The sequence below is a fragment of the Coccidioides immitis genome (assembly GCF_000149335.2).
Source record: "Coccidioides immitis RS genomic scaffold supercont3.6, whole genome shotgun sequence".
Lineage (NCBI taxonomy): Eukaryota > Fungi > Ascomycota > Eurotiomycetes > Onygenales > Onygenaceae > Coccidioides > Coccidioides immitis.
In genome coordinates, this window is record NW_004504312.1 from 2,076,634 (window position 1) to 2,094,418 (window position 17,785).

Sequence of the window (17,785 nt, forward strand, 5' to 3'; positions counted from 1 at the left end):
GTTTCAGGCACAGCTACCAATAATGGTCAGGACTATGCAGACCAGAACCACGGTGGCCAGGATCAAGCCGCCCAGAGTCAAAGCGCCCAAGCGCAAGTCAACCAGAGTGGCCAAGTCCAAAATAAGGCCCAAAATCAGGGCCCTACGCCCAAGCAGTGTCGACCAAGCAGGTGTGAAGCCCACCCCCGGTCACGGAGGCACTGGAGAGACACCTGCGTGCGGAGATCGAGGCGGTCTGTACTGCCATCAAGACGATTCAGCAGGGATTGCGGAAAAGGGGATGATCTGTTTCCCTGTTGGCGTTGACGGCGGTAGTTCTTCTCTCGCTTCACCACCCCCCCCTCTCCCCACCATCCGAAGCAACCAAGTCTCAAAATGCCGAGAGATATTTCGCCAATTAAGTTTCCTCAAAACCGAAAGAAGAAAAGGGGGGTTTGAGAACAAGAGGATTAGAGCAGGCGATATGGTTGTGGAGGAATTGAAAACAACATGGACTTCCAGGGATATCATGGTATTTATACTCAGGGGGGCCAAGGTATTTGACTCCAGCCCTTCATGAATTCACTGATAACTTTTTCTCAAAAAAGGGAGGGTGATGGCACAAGCCGCCCTTTCTGTTCTCTCATATTAACAGTGCTACGCTATTCACACAAACATACAAGCATTGCAGACAGCAGATCCTATTTCTTGTCCCATTTTTCATTAAAAGGAACAATAGAAGACAGGAGTCAGTGACGGAAACAACCATGATCATAAGGGGGTTAAACAAAGCACACTACGTTGATAAAAATGCACCACCAACGCGACCTCATATGACCATAAGACTCAAAAGATGCACACGACAGCAAAATATAAACTCCGACAGAAGGTGAAGAAAAGGGGTAAAATGCATAAACCATCACCAGAAAAAATGCCCCGCAATCCGGTATTTTTCACATGGACACAACATAAACAAAAAAAAGACAATTTAAATTCCCTCAGTGAATCGACTGGCACGACTGCCGTCCGCGCTATGATGGCTTCTACCCACAGCATCGCTTGAGAAAGTTCTCAGCGGCGAGCGTGGTGGTGGGTGGGGCTGCGACGTCTGAGTGGTGATGCCGGTTCTAGCACTGGTGGGCAGGCTCACTCTGGAGATAGAGCTTTCAGTGGTGACTGCTCTCGCAGGAGATGGGCGGAACAAGACTTGTTCGGATGTGTCGCTGTCCCGCGACGCAGGACGACCAAGCGGTGGAGAGGGAATACTTCGAGATTGACCGGCTTCTTTGTCGGTTTGGGGGTTGTATGATGGAGATGCGACACCGACTCTTCCTAACTCTTTCGCCAAAGCCCCAGACTCGTAAACTTTCTCGCTGACCCCGAACTCGTTATCATAGCCATCGCCGCCTGTCTCCAAGACGGACTTGAGCTTTCTGCCTCCGAGTTTTTCGAAGCCGCGTTGAGCTGGTGTGAATTCTTCCGATCGGATCAATTGGCCCGAGTTTCTCCATCGGCTGAGAGCTCGCGCTGGGGCAAAGAAGTTTGCGATGATAACGCTCGAACGAGGACTGATATGAAAGTCACTACGCGCGGTAGGCCCTCTTCCGACCATCAAATCCCGGTCTGAGGTATCAGACAGGGCACGGATTTGCGAAGATTTGCGTTTCCGAGAACGGATTGCAAACAGGATTATCAGTAAGATCAGAACGAAACCAGAAACCGAGCCAACAACAGCTCCGATAATGCGTGGTGGAGAGAGATTTTCGCTGTCTGAATCCTGATTCTCAGTAAAGGAATCGGTCGGCCCCGATCCACCGTTGTCGGTTGGGAAAATCCCACCCCCACCAACGTGGAGGACAGTCGATGTTTTCGAATACGTGGATGAAGAAGTAGCAATTGAGAATGACGAGGTCGATGTTATTGTAGTAGGGGTAGAAGTGGAGTTCGTGAAGACAAAAGAAGTTGAATCCGCAGAGATCGATGGAATAGTGGTCTGGATACTTGGGGAAATAGTGACGGTCTCGCTGTCTGACAGAGACGGGACGATGAGGGTTGAGCTGGCGGATGAAAATGTATCAGGGTAAACGTCCGAAGAGACGGGTGGCGGCGACGACAGGATAGGGACGGCTGAGGGAGGCGAAGAAGGGGCTAGATGGATATTTGTGGGCTGGGTAATAATCGCGGATGATGCAGGATCAGATGTGGGTGGCTGTGGTTGTGAAGCTGGAGGGATGGACGCCGAGTCGACGACGCTGGAGAGGGTTGGAACCTCAGACAAGGATGGTATTCCAGTTGCTGAAACAGTGGCGGGAGCCGTCTGGGATGCTGGAGTCTCTTCCGAGAGGGAGGGCACAATAATTGGAGAGTTTGTTTCTGAGGGAATTGTGATGACACCAAGCTCTGAGTTCGATACAGTTGCTGGCAATGTTGCAAGTGTATATGTTCCAATAGTTGCGCCATTCTGGCGAACAAGATGGATGACAGTCTTGACAAGCACAGAGTCTGACGCTGACTGAACCTGACGCGCATAGACGTGTTTCGTCAGTCGTCCGTGTAACTGCTCGGCCACATGGGCTGGGTCTGTGCTGTGGTGTGAGTCTCCATCAGCATGGACGCTTCTCGGCGGTGTGTCATCCTCCCCAGGTTCCGGAAGCACAAGAGCTCCACCTCTTACAGCAGCTTCATCCGCGTCCTGCTTCTTAGAGTTTGCTGCAAATAAAGCTCCATGCTTGCTTTTATGTCTCCTTCCCCAATGGTGGCCCATTGTGAAGGTAGTATAACTTTTTCTTTTCTTTTCTTTTGTCCTTTAAAAAAAAAAAATACCACAGTTGTTTGAGAGAAGATCCCTGACAAATATGGCTTAGGTTGATCAAAGGAGAGTGACTATCCGTGCAGGCCTTTGCTGCATATGGATTATGCGAATTAACAGTGATAAATAAAGGGCAGAATAAACCAACTCAGGGAACCAAAGCCAGCCTCTTGGGCCAAATTGAATGACAAGAGGCAGCAGTGTGGAATACGACTCGCCTTTGTTTTGGGGTGGATTTATCGGTTGAAATCGAGAAGAGGAAAATCAAACAAGGTCACCTTGGATGGAATCGCGAAAAAAAAGAGAGAGAAGAGGAAGTCGAACCTTTTGTTTGGAGGGAATATGAGATGCAGAAAAAGACAGAAGAATGCTTCAAGCACATGCAACATGTAAAGCTTGCTGTGGCTGTGTTGGTTTTGATAATGAGTGGGAAACGTCTGACGCGCGAACGTTTGTTGAAATATAAAGCAGAGGCAGAAAAAAAAAAAAGAAGGAAGAAGAAAAGAGTGAGAGGAAAGGAGGGATTGTGTTATTGTTGTTGTCGAGCTACGCGACGACGAAAGGGCTGAACGAATGGACGTCAATCCTCAAGAAGATATGGGACGACGAAGAAGGGTTGCTGTCGCAACACCAGCAGCTGTTAGCGCATTGCCTGGCCGCAAGCTCGGGCAGAAAGGGTGGTATAATACCAGTGATGGCGGGGGGTCGACTCTCAGGTCATGACGGCAGCCGTCTACTCAATGCGAGCGACGGGAAACTTTTCTGATAAGAGCGGGATGAATCGAAACGGAACGAAACGAAGCGGGCGAAGGAAGATGCGTTTCCGCGAGAAGAACACCCATGCGAAGGGAAAGGTGTAGAAAGGACGTCACAGTTTGGTCAACAGTTCTGCGCACCGGATCATGCAACGAAGTGCGCTGTTCGACCGCAACAACCCCCCTCCGCTGTTCACTATTCCGTTTCTTTTTTTTTCCTCCCCCCCCCGGCTTTCAAACTCTCTCTCACACACCCTCTCTCTGCTGCTACTTCCAATGTAGGGTTATCCGATGACAGTTCTGCGCAGTGTCATTATCGACTCTCTCTCTCCGGGACCGAAGCGTCAGGCGACCTTCTGGCGACAAGTTCGTGGCGAGCAACAAAAGAGCCCATCGGGAGGGACGGTCGTGAACAAAGCGGCGGACGGTCTTTGACGTTGCACGAGGGCAGGGGGGAGGATCCTGGAGGAGGAAGAGGGCGTCGCGCAGACCTGAAGGCCGCCGACCTGCTGAGCTCAACGCACGCCAAGACCGTGTAATTAAACCACGATCCGGCCGTCGATTGGCTGGGCGGGGCCGTGCCTTTCCCGAACGGGCGTGGCGGTACCTGCAGCTGCGGGAAACTCTTGCATGGTACCGTACAGGAACACGCCGCTACGCCCGATGCGGCTAGCCGGACAGCTGAATCACACGAAGTAAAGTTAATAATAGTAATACAGTAACATTTAACATTAAGATATACGGAGTACGGAGAAAAAAGAAGGCTAAACCGAAAAAAGAATGGAATATCTATATTCCGGTAAACTTCCGACCGACCAATAGCGGTTCAGTGCTTGGTTGGAGAGAATTCCAAGAGGAACAGTACAAACTTTATGTTTCCACAAGATGCTGCTGGATCTATTGCTGCCCAGCTCATCATGGGCTTGAACTATTTGTATGCAAATGATGTATGCCATGGAGGTATATAAAATACAGTCTTGTTTGTTGATTGATTATTCAAATTGCTGAATCCAGAGAGATCTTCATCTGCACAACTTTCTTCTTTGTGTCCCAGGCTTTGACAATTTAAGTACAACTGAACTGTACAAGTGCCATGGCAAACCATATGAGGCCTTGATGGAAAGGCTAGTATTCCACATGCGCCACCACATGTCATTTATCCCATGATTTGGAACATGCCTGCGATACCAACGAGCGCCAAGCGTCTTCTTCACGTAAACCAGGATCTGGGTTAAAGAAGGTCGGAGTCGTCAGGGTCACGTTGCGTCGTGTGGTGCGTGGGCGGTACGTTGAGAGTGTGTGCGGAGAGAAGTGTTGGCGAGTTGGGCCCGAAAGCGGCTCCAGAACCGACCCGCTTTGGCCGGCAGCTCGCCGGATGACCGTAAAATTAAGTATGTTTTGAAAAGAGAGAGAAAGATATATATATAGAAGAGAGGAGCGGATAGGCATGGTAGGTATGTACACTAGACGCATACTACAACGGAGCACATACGGAGATCTAACCTGCTCTATTCGCTGTGATACTACGGAGTACTCCGTACCTGGCTTAGTTACGAGCTGGATGACATCAGACACCCAAAAGACATATGACGAGCCAACACGGGCTGCTACATGTTTAATCCATATATTTTTTGTTCGGCTCTGTCGGAGCAACAATGTTCTTATTCTCTCTCTCTCTCTCTCTCTCTCTCTCTCTGGCCTTTGCAGTAATACTTCTGGCACCAACAAAGAAAACGCTTGTACAAGATATTGTATGCTATTATTCAGCTGAGACGTAGCAAGAAAGGGATCAAGCTCAAATATGCCTGCGACAACAATACGCAAAAGGCAGAGGAGGATCACCGTCTAGAGGCGAAGTTCTGGGGGGAAAAGGGAAAAGAGGATTGCGACGAGACGCATGCAGCCGTGCTGTGCTATTCTCGCGGTAACGGGCAAAGGGGAAAGAGGGGGAGGGAAATCGAAAGCCAACCAAGTTCTTCTCAAAAGGTATCAACAACCGCTTTGTAGTTATTATTATTATTATTAATTTTTTTTTTCTTTTTTTTCCTTCACTCAAAACGTCTCCAACTCTTCTCCAACAGCCTCGGCGTCAGCGGGAATCTCGAAGCCCTCCTAAAAATTGAAGAATCAAACGCGGATCCGTTAGCATGTCCAACCAGAGCTAGTCACATTTGCACAGGAGAAATCGCTGTCCGAACATCACCGTTTGCACATACCTCTGTCGAATACAGAATGGCTTGAATGTGCTTGATCAGGGAGTCCTCGTCCTTCTCCAACTCCGGGTCCGCCTCCACAGCTTGCTGCAGCAAGAGCTCGATGTCGCGGAGCTTGGCAAAGTAGAAATCTCGCTCCTTCTCCAACCCGGCGATCGCCTCTTTCTGCGAATTGATCTCCTGCGTCAGGGCCGCGGTGTTGGCCGACACTCCGCCGCCGACTCTCGGTCGAGCTGCGGTCGTGGGAGTCGCCCCTCGACGAGCGCCGGTCGCAGAGGTCGTCCCCGGTCGGGAAGTGGAGGAAGCGAGAGGCGCTCCGGATGCCTTCCGTCGACCCACGGCATCATAGTCGCCACCCGGATAGTTCTGGTCCCAGAATCTCTTGGTGAACTGGAGGAACTCGAGGTTGTCTTGCATCCGGCATTTCACAAGCGCTTCGACGGGGACCGGGCGGTCTATCTGGTGGCGCGTGAAGGTGTCTGGGGGAAATAACAGTCAGCGGCGGGGATAAAACAAAAGCAAGCCTCACACTCTGATGGATGGACAAACGTACTCTGCAGGACCTTGAAGTTCTGGATATAGGCATATTCGGTGTTGACGTTGAACTTGACTCTTGACATTGGCACGTCCACTGCCCCAATCGTCAGCCATTCACTTTCAAATACGGCTTATATTTCCCAAAATCATCGAAGTCACGCACTGAATATCGAGTCATAAACTTGACAATAAGCAGCCCTATAGAGAAAGTCCCAGACCACCAGTGTCAGTAATCATTCCCGGCACGCAAAACGACAAACCCTTTTCCTTTTCTTTTTCTTTTTTTCTTTCTTTCTTTTTTTTTAGTGGACATTAAGGTGCTAAAAGGGACACGCTCGATCCATCTCGACTTCAACGTGTATATAACTCGCTGGGGTATGTGTGGCGTAGGACGGTGGGAACTCAAGAACGGAGGAAAGTAAAAGGAGGGCGAAGCTCGTACCCTGTTCCGCATTGTTCGACCTTGGTGATATTCAGCTGGAGCAGGTTGTTTAACCATGCCAGCAACTCCTGTCTACGCGTAGAATGAAAGATTAGCCACCATGGAATGCTATTCTGGCAAATGGCATTTCTCGCCGAACAGGCTCCTAGAAGAAAAAAGGGGAGGATGTGGAGAAGGCGGCAGTAGACACCAGGTGCAGGCAGAGACCGGAGAAGGGAACTCAAGAGATGGCATACCTCGATTCACTCATGATGGATGGGCCTTGACTTCAGGGACTACAGGATAGTGTGAGTGCTAGATCCAACGTGCAAATGCCTGGCTTGGTAAAATATGCATACAGACCCTCGTTGGGATGGCGGGGCTTGGGGATGCGGCTTCAAGGCTTAGGGCTGGACGGTGGGGAGGGTGAGGGATGCGCGAGGGCCGGCTGTCTCTCTTGATTGGTATGAAAGAGTGAAGTTGCACGGATTAATGAAGAATTTGTCATGCAAAAAACAAAAAACAATGGCCAAAAAAAGCTAGGTATGGAAAATGTTGTTGTTTTGTTTTCTTTTTGTTCTGGAAAGTTTTTGAAGGTTCGGGATGCCCAACCGCCCAATCGAACCAAACAGAAATTCCCCCCCAAAAGCAAGCCCAGCGCCATTGTTGAGGTCAAACTCCTAAATACTCCGTACAGATCCCATCATTGCTGTCAATCCCCCAAACGGACCAACCTCGATATAACCCATTGGGCCTGTACTGCCATTCGGTCTCTCAGGGCCTGGATTTCCACGCGTCAAGTTATTTTGATGGCTTTGATCCACGTTACGGAATGCGTCAAGCGTCGAAATCAGGATATGGGCCATTGACCCTCCCTCCCTATCCGGCCCGTAACGGCCTCGACTGTCTCGAGGAGATGCCGTTATCTGCCGGAGCACACTTCGCCCGTGCACGCAGTTTCGGCTCAAACTCCCGCGGAGGCGCTGCATAACCCCAGGATCTTTGCGCCACTGCGTACATTGCGCTCTTATCTTTGCTATTTTGGCCTGTGCTAAATACATCAGACGTGATTTACCCCGTCCTCAACGTCAATTTCGACGTTTATCACCATATGCTAACCATGTCTATTCGCGCGGAAGATGGCTTCTACTTGTCTGGATTCCTACCGACAAGCATATTGTCAGGCATCCCAGCACCTTTTTTTTTTGCCTTTTTCTGGATTGAAAGCGAACCCTGGCAATGGGCGATTGCAAGGAGATATACGAAGCATGGTGTTGCAACGTTGCAATGCATACTTATGACGCTCGGCAATCAGCTGGTTTGAATGCTCGCCTATCTCTGCATTTAAAAAGTCCCTCCTCTTTCCTCTGGACTGGCATCCCGTAATGACGATGACAAAAGGGGCCTGTGCATACTTTCCGTGAAGTTAAGCCATCATGAGAGCTATCATTAGCGTCGCTCTGTTTCTCTCTCTTTCATTGCTTTCTGCCGTCAACGCGGCTGAGATCCTCTCAGCAGGAGACACAGATGATGTTATTCCGGATTCCTACATTGTTGTGATGAGGGATGGGCTCTCCACTGATGCCTTCAACTCCCACACGACACAGATCTCCGGTTTTCGTAACGGGGACCGTAACGTCAAGGCTTCATTGAAGAAGACCTTTGATCTTAATGGCCTGAAGGGATACAGTGGAACTTTCGACGAAGCTACAATCCGCCAGATCGCGAATGATCCAGCTGTACGCCCTCTTGCACCTACAGGAATCACAGCAGAGGCGTTCATTAACAAATAGCTAGGTAAAATACATTGAACATGACAGGATCGCAAACGCCCGTGGCTTAGTTGAACAGCAGGACGCAGGGTGGAATCTTGCTCGCATCTCACACAAAAAGCCTGGAGCCAGGACGTATGTCTATGACGAATCCGCCGGAGCCGGTATATCCGTATGCCTGGTAGATACTGGCGTCGACGTGGACAATCCGGACTTGGGAGGCCGCGCTACTTGGGGCGCAAACTTCGTCGACAACGACGACTCCGATGGAAACGGGCACGGCACTTTCCTAGCATCCCTCATCGCAGGCCAGAAACACGGGGTTGCGAAGAAGGCGAAGATCATCGCTGTCAAGGTTCTCGATGCCAACGGCTCCGGATCATACAGCAATGTTATTTCTGGAATTGACTGGTGTGTCAAATACGCCAAGGAGCATGGGATCTCGGAGCGCATGGTTGTCAATCTCTCCCTTGGCGGGGGCTATTCACAAGCTGTTAACCAGGCTGCTGAGAACGCAGTGCTTGCGGGAATGTTTGTTTCCGCTGCCGTGGGTGGTTCAAATGTAAGCGGCCCCGGGGGTCACTGTCTACGTACGTAAATTTGATCCTATTCTCTCCCGCTGACTATATCCAGCGTGACGCGCGCAACGACTCTCCCGCCTCAGCCAGAGGCGTTTGTGCCATCGCCGCGAGTACGATGGACGATAAGGCCGCTCTATTCTCTAACTACGGTTCAATCGGTAACTAAAGCATTTCCCTCAACCCCCCGAAAAAAAAGAAAAAGGGCAAACGGTGAAAACCACCTCGAAGAAAGATAATAGCTAATTTTCTTTGTTAAAAAGTGGCCGTCTACGCACCAGGACAGAATATTATGGCGGCTGGAAGAATGGGCTCGGTAACCCTCTCCGGTACATCTTTCGCTGCAGGCCACGCATCTGGAGTGGGTGCCTATCTCCTCGCCCTCGAGAAGATCACAGGTGATAGGGTCTGCACCCGTATCAAGGAGCTCGCTATTCCCGTGATCCGCAATTCGCCTTCAAACACCACGCGGCTCCTGCTATACAATGGTAGCGGGCGTTAAAAGAGTCTGAAGCTCACGGGAGGCGAAGTTTAGGCATACGTATTCTGTAGGCTACAGTCCTTCCAGGAAAAGATACTCGAGATAAATACCGAATATATCAGATTTCAGTAGATTTTTGCCAATTTAGGAGAGAGAGAGAAAAAAAAAAAAAGGAAGAAAAGAGAAACCAAAATAAGCAAGGAATCAAAATGCAACGCAATTGCCAGCACATGCATGTATGAAGAACCCCGTTTTCACCCCAAAAGAAGTAATATGCCGTTAGTCCCATCCCTGCATAGTTGATCTAGAGGGAGTGGCAGAACCCAAAAAAAAAAAAAAAAAAAAAAAAAAATCCTACTATCATTCAAAAGGGAGGCCTCATCACGCGCAAACTTGAAATGCTAGATCCAGCAGTGCCAGCGGCTGAATTCATAAATATCGCTGGAAAGATCACGAAAGCAAATCAAGGATACTCCGCTTGGGCCAAAATATAGCAAAATACTGCTCCGAGTCTATCAAAAGCGTAGGGGAAAGGAAGAACAAAATAGGCTAAAGCAAAGAGCAAAAAAAAGGACAAACGGGGGGCGAAGCAACTAAGAGAAATATCAGAAAATATGCAAGGCGAACACTCCGTGTGACACGCTCCTGGCAACAACCCCTGCAAACCCTGCGCAATGCAACACATCTAACCGAGAAACAACCCAAGACAGTATTAAATAAAGTAGACATGAAAATAGAAATGAATAAATGAATAAAAAGAAAAAAAGAAAAAGAAAAAGAAAAAAAAGGAGAAAACAGTCTATAAAAAGATTCAAGAGAAATCCATCACGGAAAGGGGTTGGAAAAGAAAAGAAAAGTAAAATAAACCGAAATGAAGAAGTAAAGAACCTGGGAATACCACGGGGCAGTTCTGGTACTCTTTATTCCTCCAATAGGTCAATACCATCCAAACCATAGCCGAAATCCATAATAACGGCTCTCGAATCCTGACTGGTGGCCACAATCCGTCGATAATCCGATTTTGCACTCAACATCCAACTCGTGGTCCAGCCAGGAAGATTGATAGAGAGCTCTCCAGATTTCGCGTCAAACACTTTCACACTCATATCATAGCTACCGCTGATCACACGGCCATTCTCGTTATCCATGTGCAAGGACCGGACTAGACCGCTATGGCCTTTCAGCTCGTTGACGAGTTCACCAGTGTTCGCGTCGAATTGGTAAATCACCTGGTCATTCCCGCCTGCGAGGATGGTGCGCGCGTCTTCGCTAAATTCTACACATGCAAGCCCTCGATCACGGCTAGCGAATTCTTTGATGCAGAGACCGGATGTGATGTTCCAGAGTTTAGCGATACCGTCACCACTGGCGGAGACGACAAGGTCACCCCGTAGTTGAACGGAGTTGACGGGTCCACGGTGGCCGAGAAGTTTCTTGACGAGCTCGCCGGTGTGGCGATCCCAGACGCAGATGGTGGTATCTTTAGAGCAGGAGACGATGTATCTGCCGTCAAAACAGACGTCGAGAACACCGGCGCGATGCCCCTCTAGACGACGGATGGGTCTGTAATCGTCCTTGATGTCCCATACGATGCATGTAAAATCAGATGAACCTGTAACCATTATTTCCTCGTCAAACTGGAGACAGAGGATCGAGGCGCGATGGTAGTCCTGGTAATCGGGGTCCTCTTTCATTAATTCGCTAGCCGATTTTGCTGGCGGGCAAATGCTGATGAACGGCGTGCTTCCGGGAGAGTCTGGTTGAGGATTAATCGCCAAAGGACCAATGTGCGCACTGTCGCTTCGATCATGAAGGGCGCCGATAACTTTCAAACAAGGCCAAGGATAGTGAGCGTCCCAGACGCGGATTGTCCTATCGCGAGAACCTGTAATGATCTTGTTCCTATATGAGGAATTAATTTGACGGACATTTAGGCATTTTCGCTTAGGTTGTCACATACTCATCGAACTGGACACAGTAGACGCTGTCCTTATGGCCGTGCAAGTAAATGGCGGCAGCCTTCCCTTCCTTCCACCGGCTTTCCAGAGCGCGGCGGACGGCGTACATTTTCTTCCAGTCCTGGTTTGGCCGTACCCTCCCAAGTCCCATCGGTTTCGCCTTGCCTTCCTTTGCGCTCGCCGCACGATAGCCGTGACGGTACTCATGCCGAAACACTTCCCTCCACACATGTCGAGATGAAGCCTGTGCATTCCACGCGTGTGAAACCAATTCCGCATTTTTAACCGACTCAGCATCCAGATACGACAGGATATGGCACATCAGCTCTGTGGGCAGATACTCCACAGGGTCTATGGCAACGTTAGATAGGCTTGCTCTGGCAGGGGAACGGGTACGCGACGCACCTTTTCGTACAACATCCAGGTCATCTTCTGAACCACGGACGCTATCTTGAATATTGATCTCTATTCCACTCTCCGAGTCGAGGGACGGTTTGGTGTCATTGCCCTGGGAGATCGCAAAATCTTTGGTTTCCGTGGTCGATGTAACGCGTTCGAGACGAATGATCTCGTTTTGTGCAGCGGCGGCGGCACGAGCTGCCTCTCCTCCGGACAATTCTTCGGGGAATAGGGGTAGGTCAGGGGTGTTTGCAGGGATCGGTAGAGGGATACCAGAAGTATGCGACTGGGATCGGTTTAGGGCGTGAAGACTGCTGAAAGACTGCCGGTGCATGCGATGGTTCCTGAACCCCCCGTGTCGCGGTTCTTTTCGAGAACAATCACCAGGATGGGTTTCCGGGGCTCCTTCTTCCAAGGGAACGTCTAACGAATGTTTGTATGATCTATGACGGATTGTGAAAGAGAAGCGACGGACCGCGGCCCGCAGCTCGCTAACCCCATATCGGATCGAGGATATACTCTTGCTGTGGCGCCTTGTCGTCGAGGAGCCAAACGATTCTGACGGTTCCAGCTCGTTGGTAGCCGGCAGGTCAAGAAATTCGGCGTTGGCACGTTTTGGGATGGCTGGTTCGTGATAAAAATGAGAGACAGCCTCTTTGTAGCTTCCATCACCGCTAGGGGCCCAGATGGCAGGGTGAAAGGGCTCAGAACGCCGGTCTGAACCCTGGTCGGCCCCAGCTGTCTTTGGGCGGACCTTGGAGAGAAACGACGGTCTCCGGCGAACGGAGTGGGAATGGCTGGAAGCGCTGGGAGACATGGTAACGGTAGCGATAGTTGGTCGCGTTGATCGGGGCCTTCGCACACTGGAGAAAAGCTCGAGGAAAGGAAACAGAGAGTGAAAAAAAATAAAAATAAAAAATAAAAATAAAAATTGAAACGGCGGTGTTGAAAAGTGGATGTTTTAATAGGGCCCGATTTGAAATGTCGTGGAACAAGGACTCGCAGCAATCGATACCCAATTCCTTGGCCACCAGAACCCCAGCCTGAAAAGAAGACGCAGAAAGCAGAGAAAGCGAGTGTAGAGATAGAACAAGAAGGGGAAAAAAGAAAAAGAGAGTGAACGAGGTGGTGGGCAGGAAGAAAGGGCAGCAGGGCGAGTCAGGAGGGAGTATCACAAGGAAAAGCAACACTCGCGCCGGATTTTGTTTTTTTTCAATGCAAACAGCTGAAGCTTCGATTGCACTAGGCCACATCGGGAATAGGCCGGTGAAGATTTGTTCAGCGCTTGTCTTCATCGGGTAAGGCGCCCTTTTTGCCCCTGTCGAGCCGCAGAAACACTTTTTTCGCAGCGAGAAGCAGTCAAGGTCGCCGGCCAGCACTCCAGAGGCCTAACAGGAGAGAAGGGGGGAGGGGGAGTCGCCGGGCAGCTGACTCGACAGACGACGGAGCACGGAGTGCTGGGAAAGCCTCTCGACGGCGAAAAGTGACTATTTCCATATGCTGACCAAATGATTGGGTGCTGCGGCCATCCAGTCCGGGAGCTGAATCTTCATGTTCCTGGGGAAAAAGGGGAACCTGTGAAAATGAATGGTCAGTCACGGCGGATTCGCCCGTTGATACCAACTGCCAATGAATGATACTGTTGGCATTAATTGCATCGGGTTGGATGTTTTTTTCTACCTGGGTCACCCTTGCCAGGCCCGATATCCCCGAATCCTGTTCCTCGGTTGCCATTTTTTTGAGCCAGGATGCAGGAGTCCCTTTTTATCTCCAAAACAACATTGCATACGGAGTACGTGAACTGAAATTGAAAACATCTATTCACCTTTATTTCATTGTGTGCTATGAGAGTACTCTACTGTGTGAGGGAGTCCTTTTCTCTGCCAGATAGCTTTTATAGACGGAGCACTTAAATAGCATTCTATACCCCATCTGTGGTACTCTCACAGTCAATGCCTCTTTTCTCACTTTTCAAACTAACCCTGTTTTGTGATGATGTCCTGTATAGAGTATTCACATCCCCGACAAGTCTAGAAAGAGAACTCCCATTCCCATAGGAACATACGTACATTTGTGTAAACTTTACGACATATATCATTTTCTAGGAAGGACATCAGTCGTGTATTTGAGCCTTAACACCGCTGCTATCACAAGACTACCTTCATTGAGGAGACCTCTTGGCACGCACAGCTAACCCTCACGTCAGGATGGCACAACATATCTTCTATAAACCGTCAACTATGCAGAGTACACACTGCTTTCATTCCTTGTGGAATCAGCCTCAGACGACGACGGGGGAAAGATAGGGCATTCAGGCATTCTCGGCTGATGCTTGAACGAGTCATACATATGTAGTTGACCCAACACCCCAACAATCTGTCGAAAGCGCGACAAAGCGATTGGCCTGCTCCTCAGCCATCCGAATGTCGCAATCGGCGCTGAGGTTTGGGCCCGCTGTTAGTCGTACATATGCCAAGTGCTGCTGCCTCCTCATCATCATTGACTACTATAACGCTCCATATACAATTCTCCTGAAGCTTAAAAAAAATAGCCAAAAGTGAAGAAGAAGAAGAAGAAGAAGAAGAAGAAGATAGAGATGGAGAGAGGGAGAGGGATAAGGAGATCTGCAGGCGGAGCCGCCCGGGACAGTTGTTACATTGCGCCTCGCGAACACCCAAGACTCTCGTGAAAAAGAACCGCCAGCCTCGGCCACCTACGATACTCTACAGCTACGCCGAGCTACCGATACGGTTATTAAACTACTGCCCATCAGCCCCGGGGGAACCGGCGTTAGGAGAATAAACTCCCAGTGAGTCCCCCCTCACTGAGGCTTTGACGTGACGGGTTCGGTCGGCAGAGGGACCGGTCGTCACACCAAAAAATGCTCAAAACCGGTGAGAGACCACACGGCCGCAGCGAATGGGCTTTGTGACGTTGCTAGCGTGCGGATTTAAGCTTATATCTCCTAGCATAACGTTATATCGGCGCATCGTCGATCCGGTGGGACACTGGCCCAGGTGGGCGGAGTGGCCATGGCTATGCTAGTCAGCGAGAGAAGAATGCCTGGATCTAGATGAAGAAGGGCTTGGGCGCAAGTAATCAAGGGTGGGATATTGGAACTACTTCTTGGAAAATGGATGATTAAAATCAATTTACAATATATATGTTTAGGGGGGAAAAAAATAATTAAAAGAAAATAAAATAAAAACGGCTCACTGCCCGGGATGAAGGCTAAACCTCTGTTGAGGCAACCTGAATTTTTGAGCGGGATTAGGTAACTAACTAAGGGGGGTGAGTGAGTGAGTTGGAAAAGGCATCGCTGCGTGCAGCGAGGCTTTTGACACATCAGCATGTCGTTTTCCTTCAAACATGGAACGTGTCCAACACAAAACCAGCCAACCGCACGCTGCTCCGCCTCGCTCGGCGGCAAGGCCACTCAGAAACGGCGATTGCAGCTTTCTTGGTTCACATCGAGTTTCCTTTGTCAGCCCAGGAGAGTTTTCTCTGACCCCGTCCATTCCTTGGGGCGTCGATCTCTCAGGAGGAAAACCCGCGACTGGGGCGCTTGACGCGGCGCTTAAAAGGCTGACTGGACAAGGTGTGGCGCATAGCTCCCTGGGCGCCTCCACTGCAGCCAATCATACGCGAATATTCCCGCCAATGACATAATCTGATATGTGGCTAAGCTGGCATAACTATGTGGCTGGTGAGCTTAGTCACCGTTCTTTTTGCGTCGTTTTGGCGTGGCTTGCCGTCATCAGCGTCGTTCTGCGGCGTCGAAGTGCAAAACGGGCGGGAAATGGCTGATGTTCTTGGTCGGCTTTCACTGAGTTCTGACGTGATGAGACATGAGTCAGGCCAACTGGCTATGATGAGGGGAGAAGGCTCGGAATAGCCGCATCCACCCGGAGCCTTCCTGCCCAGCGCGGTTCCGTATCCGTCAATCCCTTCGCAAATACGGATTGGCTGGCTGCCCGAAGATTCAGCCTGAGAGGAAGCCGAAGCCATGGAGAACCCGGAGTTCTCAGCCAGACAACACCCCTCCCTTTCTCGCGCACACACACACACACACACACACACACACACACACACACATACACTCTCTCTCTGTCTCGATTTGCTTTGCTTCTTACAATAGTCTATGCACTATATGATTATGAGAGGACTGAAGATGCCTGCACGACGAGGGCTCCCTTCTCCATGAAGAGAACAGGAATCCTCGTCTAGCTTTACTTTTAGAGATCTTCGACGAATTTCTCCGATGGGAGCCACCTGGTTCCCCCCTTGCGGATCATAACACAATTTTTTTTTTCCCTTCGTTTATGTCCCCAATCGAACGACCCAAGATGCCAAGGAGGGCGGAGTCAGTTAATCTGGACGGGTCCAGCGGAGGTCCTTGGTCATACCATCAACCCCGGAGGAAACGACAAGAAAAAAAAAAATAAAATAAAATAAAATTTGCTCAGTCGAAACCTGGAGAGGTGATGACCTGCATCGGTTTGTGTCGCAGAAACCAGAAGACCCGGGCCGCACTGTTTGCGGGCGACCGGAACCCCGAGAGGGAGCAAGTGTCTTACCCTTTCTTTCTTTCAGTTAGGGAAAAAAAGAGAGACAAAAAGTTGTACCAGAGAAAAAGCTGAAACGCTGGACGGAGAAATCGCTGGAAAGAGTCGAAGTTGTAAGTAACTTTCGGCCAAGAGCCGATCCAAGATCCAAGCAGCTAGGGTACAAGGAGTATTATGTATACGGAGTACGGAGTACGGAGTAATTAGTTATGTACGTATGATGTTACCGCGGAGGAGCTTCCATTGATCCTCGCACACCGAAAGAAAAATGTGTGCCGATTGCATGTATGTATGTCTGCCCGGCGCATCCCTCCAAGCAGGATGCGTGAGGGATTTTCGTCACGACCGTCGTCGGGGGATGCTTGTGCTCGAAGCGCCTTTACGGATCTTGGGGGGGAGGGGGATGATTCGGGATCCTGGTCGGCATTTTAGTCTTCGTGTCCTGAGGCCCGTCCGTGGCTGGCGGCAAAGAACCTGTACGGAGTACCTGTGTATACATGCAGAGACTGGGTGGCGAGGGGGGGTGTGTGTGTGTCTATGTGTAGATCGATCAAAGCAGCAGACCTCAGAGTCGGACTCAGGCTCAGACTTAGACTCAGACTCGCGATGCGAAGGATGGTTACATGGATCGGATCGCAGCTTTTCCCCTGCTACTGCGTGCTGCGACGACCGCAAGCGCTGTGGTGGGGCTGGGCGCGCGGTTCCATTGGCCTCCCGCTGCCAGCCAATCGCGGCGCTGAAGAATCGACTGTCGTCGTCGCGCTGCAACTTTAAAAAAACTCTCGATCGCCAGCCGACAGGGCACAGAGAGACAAGACAGCGGCTGCGGGTTGAGGACCGCCTCTCCAGCGCAGCAACATGATACAGCCATGAAATTCACTTCCAAAACAAGGAGAGGCTCATCATCCCACCGTCTCCCCTCCCAAGCTGGGCAAAACTTACGACCAGGGGTGGCGGGTTGAACCCCGGAAGGATCCTCTTTGCACTGCCTCACTGACCAGAATGCCATGGAACCTGAGAACTTGATTGCCTCCGCCGCGCATTTCTGGGCAACAATGGCGGGCGGAGGCACGGGAGCAAGAGTGGATTTTGTACGGAGTATACATACGTCAAAATCGCGCTGTCCATGCCGATATGTATACTGCTTGGGTTTCTTCCCTTCTTCCAACTGTTGTCTTTTCGCAACAGCCTCTCTTTTTCCTTTTCTCCTTTTTTTTCGTCTGCAAAAACACGAAAGATATCATAGATCGGGAATTTTTCTTCCCATGTGATGGGTTGGCATTTTCTTTCATTGTTACACCGTCTCTTGTGATCCATC

General features: G+C 50.2%; 8 protein-coding genes across 8 annotated transcripts; 4 read left to right on the forward strand and 4 right to left on the reverse strand.

Annotated features, from left to right (window-relative positions):
• Positions 1–22: 22 nt before the first annotated feature.
• On the forward strand, positions 23–559 carry CIMG_03743 (uncharacterized protein; the record flags this gene model as incomplete). Its single annotated transcript, XM_001244301.2, has 1 exon — positions 23–559. One exon carries the CDS (start codon positions 23–25, stop codon positions 557–559), a length of 537 nt encoding a protein of 178 aa, XP_001244302.2.
• Positions 560–593: 34 nt separating this feature from the next.
• Positions 594–2,743, reverse strand: CIMG_03744 (uncharacterized protein; the record flags this gene model as incomplete). The annotated part of the gene is made up of 1 exon (XM_001244302.2): positions 594–2,743. The coding sequence occupies one exon, from the start codon at positions 2,741–2,743 to the stop codon at positions 968–970; it is 1,776 nt and encodes a 591-aa protein (XP_001244303.1). The 3' UTR covers positions 594–967.
• A 2,581-nt stretch (positions 2,744–5,324) lies between these two features.
• CIMG_03746 (microtubule associated protein EB1) lies at positions 5,325–7,253 on the reverse strand. Its single transcript, XM_001244304.2, has 7 exons — positions 7,078–7,253; positions 6,972–7,010; positions 6,736–6,807; positions 6,457–6,491; positions 6,310–6,387; positions 5,760–6,235; positions 5,325–5,655 (listed from the first exon to the last, which is right to left on the reverse strand). The coding sequence occupies exons 2-7, from the start codon at positions 6,983–6,985 to the stop codon at positions 5,596–5,598; spliced, it is 735 nt and encodes a 244-aa protein (XP_001244305.1). The 5' UTR covers positions 6,986–7,010; positions 7,078–7,253; the 3' UTR covers positions 5,325–5,595.
• An 897-nt stretch (positions 7,254–8,150) lies between these two features.
• Positions 8,151–9,566, forward strand: CIMG_03747 (subtilisin-like protease; the record flags this gene model as incomplete). The annotated part of the gene is made up of 4 exons (XM_001244305.1): positions 8,151–8,453; positions 8,512–9,048; positions 9,120–9,225; positions 9,328–9,566. The coding sequence occupies 4 exons, from the start codon at positions 8,151–8,153 to the stop codon at positions 9,564–9,566; spliced, it is 1,185 nt and encodes a 394-aa protein (XP_001244306.1).
• A 319-nt stretch (positions 9,567–9,885) lies between these two features.
• CIMG_03748 (F-box and WD40 domain-containing protein) lies at positions 9,886–13,058 on the reverse strand. The gene is made up of 3 exons (XM_001244306.2): positions 11,909–13,058; positions 11,506–11,854; positions 9,886–11,447 (listed from the first exon to the last, which is right to left on the reverse strand). Exons 1-3 carry the CDS (start codon positions 12,717–12,719, stop codon positions 10,466–10,468), a joined length of 2,142 nt encoding a protein of 713 aa, XP_001244307.1. The 5' UTR covers positions 12,720–13,058; the 3' UTR covers positions 9,886–10,465.
• Positions 13,059–14,109: 1,051 nt separating this feature from the next.
• On the forward strand, positions 14,110–14,975 carry CIMG_13740 (uncharacterized protein; the record flags this gene model as incomplete). Its single annotated transcript, XM_004446342.1, has 4 exons — positions 14,110–14,149; positions 14,258–14,358; positions 14,533–14,711; positions 14,948–14,975. 4 exons carry the CDS (start codon positions 14,110–14,112, stop codon positions 14,973–14,975), a joined length of 348 nt encoding a protein of 115 aa, XP_004446399.1.
• A 504-nt stretch (positions 14,976–15,479) lies between these two features.
• CIMG_11192 (uncharacterized protein) lies at positions 15,480–15,910 on the reverse strand (the record flags this gene model as incomplete). The annotated part of the gene is made up of 2 exons (XM_012358273.1): positions 15,480–15,572; positions 15,623–15,910. The coding sequence occupies 2 exons, from the start codon at positions 15,908–15,910 to the stop codon at positions 15,480–15,482; spliced, it is 381 nt and encodes a 126-aa protein (XP_012213696.1).
• An 825-nt stretch (positions 15,911–16,735) lies between these two features.
• Positions 16,736–17,241, forward strand: CIMG_03749 (uncharacterized protein; the record flags this gene model as incomplete). Its single annotated transcript, XM_001244307.2, has 2 exons — positions 16,736–16,752; positions 17,013–17,241. 2 exons carry the CDS (start codon positions 16,736–16,738, stop codon positions 17,239–17,241), a joined length of 246 nt encoding a protein of 81 aa, XP_001244308.2.
• Between the last annotated feature and the right edge of the window lie 544 nt (positions 17,242–17,785).

Coding starts and splice junctions, on each gene's coding strand:
- CIMG_03748 (XM_001244306.2), bottom strand. CDS start 12,719: ATGTCTCCCAGCGCTTCCAGCCATTCCCACTCCGTTCGCCGGAGACCG. Junction 11,855..11,908: donor CCTGGATGTTGTACGAAAAG/GTGCGTCGCGTA, acceptor ACGTTGCCATAG/ACCCTGTGGAGTATCTGCCC. Junction 11,448..11,505: donor TACTGTGTCCAGTTCGATGA/GTATGTGACAAC, acceptor TTCCTCATATAG/GAACAAGATCATTACAGGTT.
- CIMG_03746 (XM_001244304.2), bottom strand. Junction 6,492..6,735: donor GTCGAACAATGCGGAACAGG/GTACGAGCTTCG, acceptor CTTTCTCTATAG/GGCTGCTTATTGTCAAGTTT. Junction 6,388..6,456: donor AGTTTATGACTCGATATTCA/GTGCGTGACTTC, acceptor CGATTGGGGCAG/TGGACGTGCCAATGTCAAGA.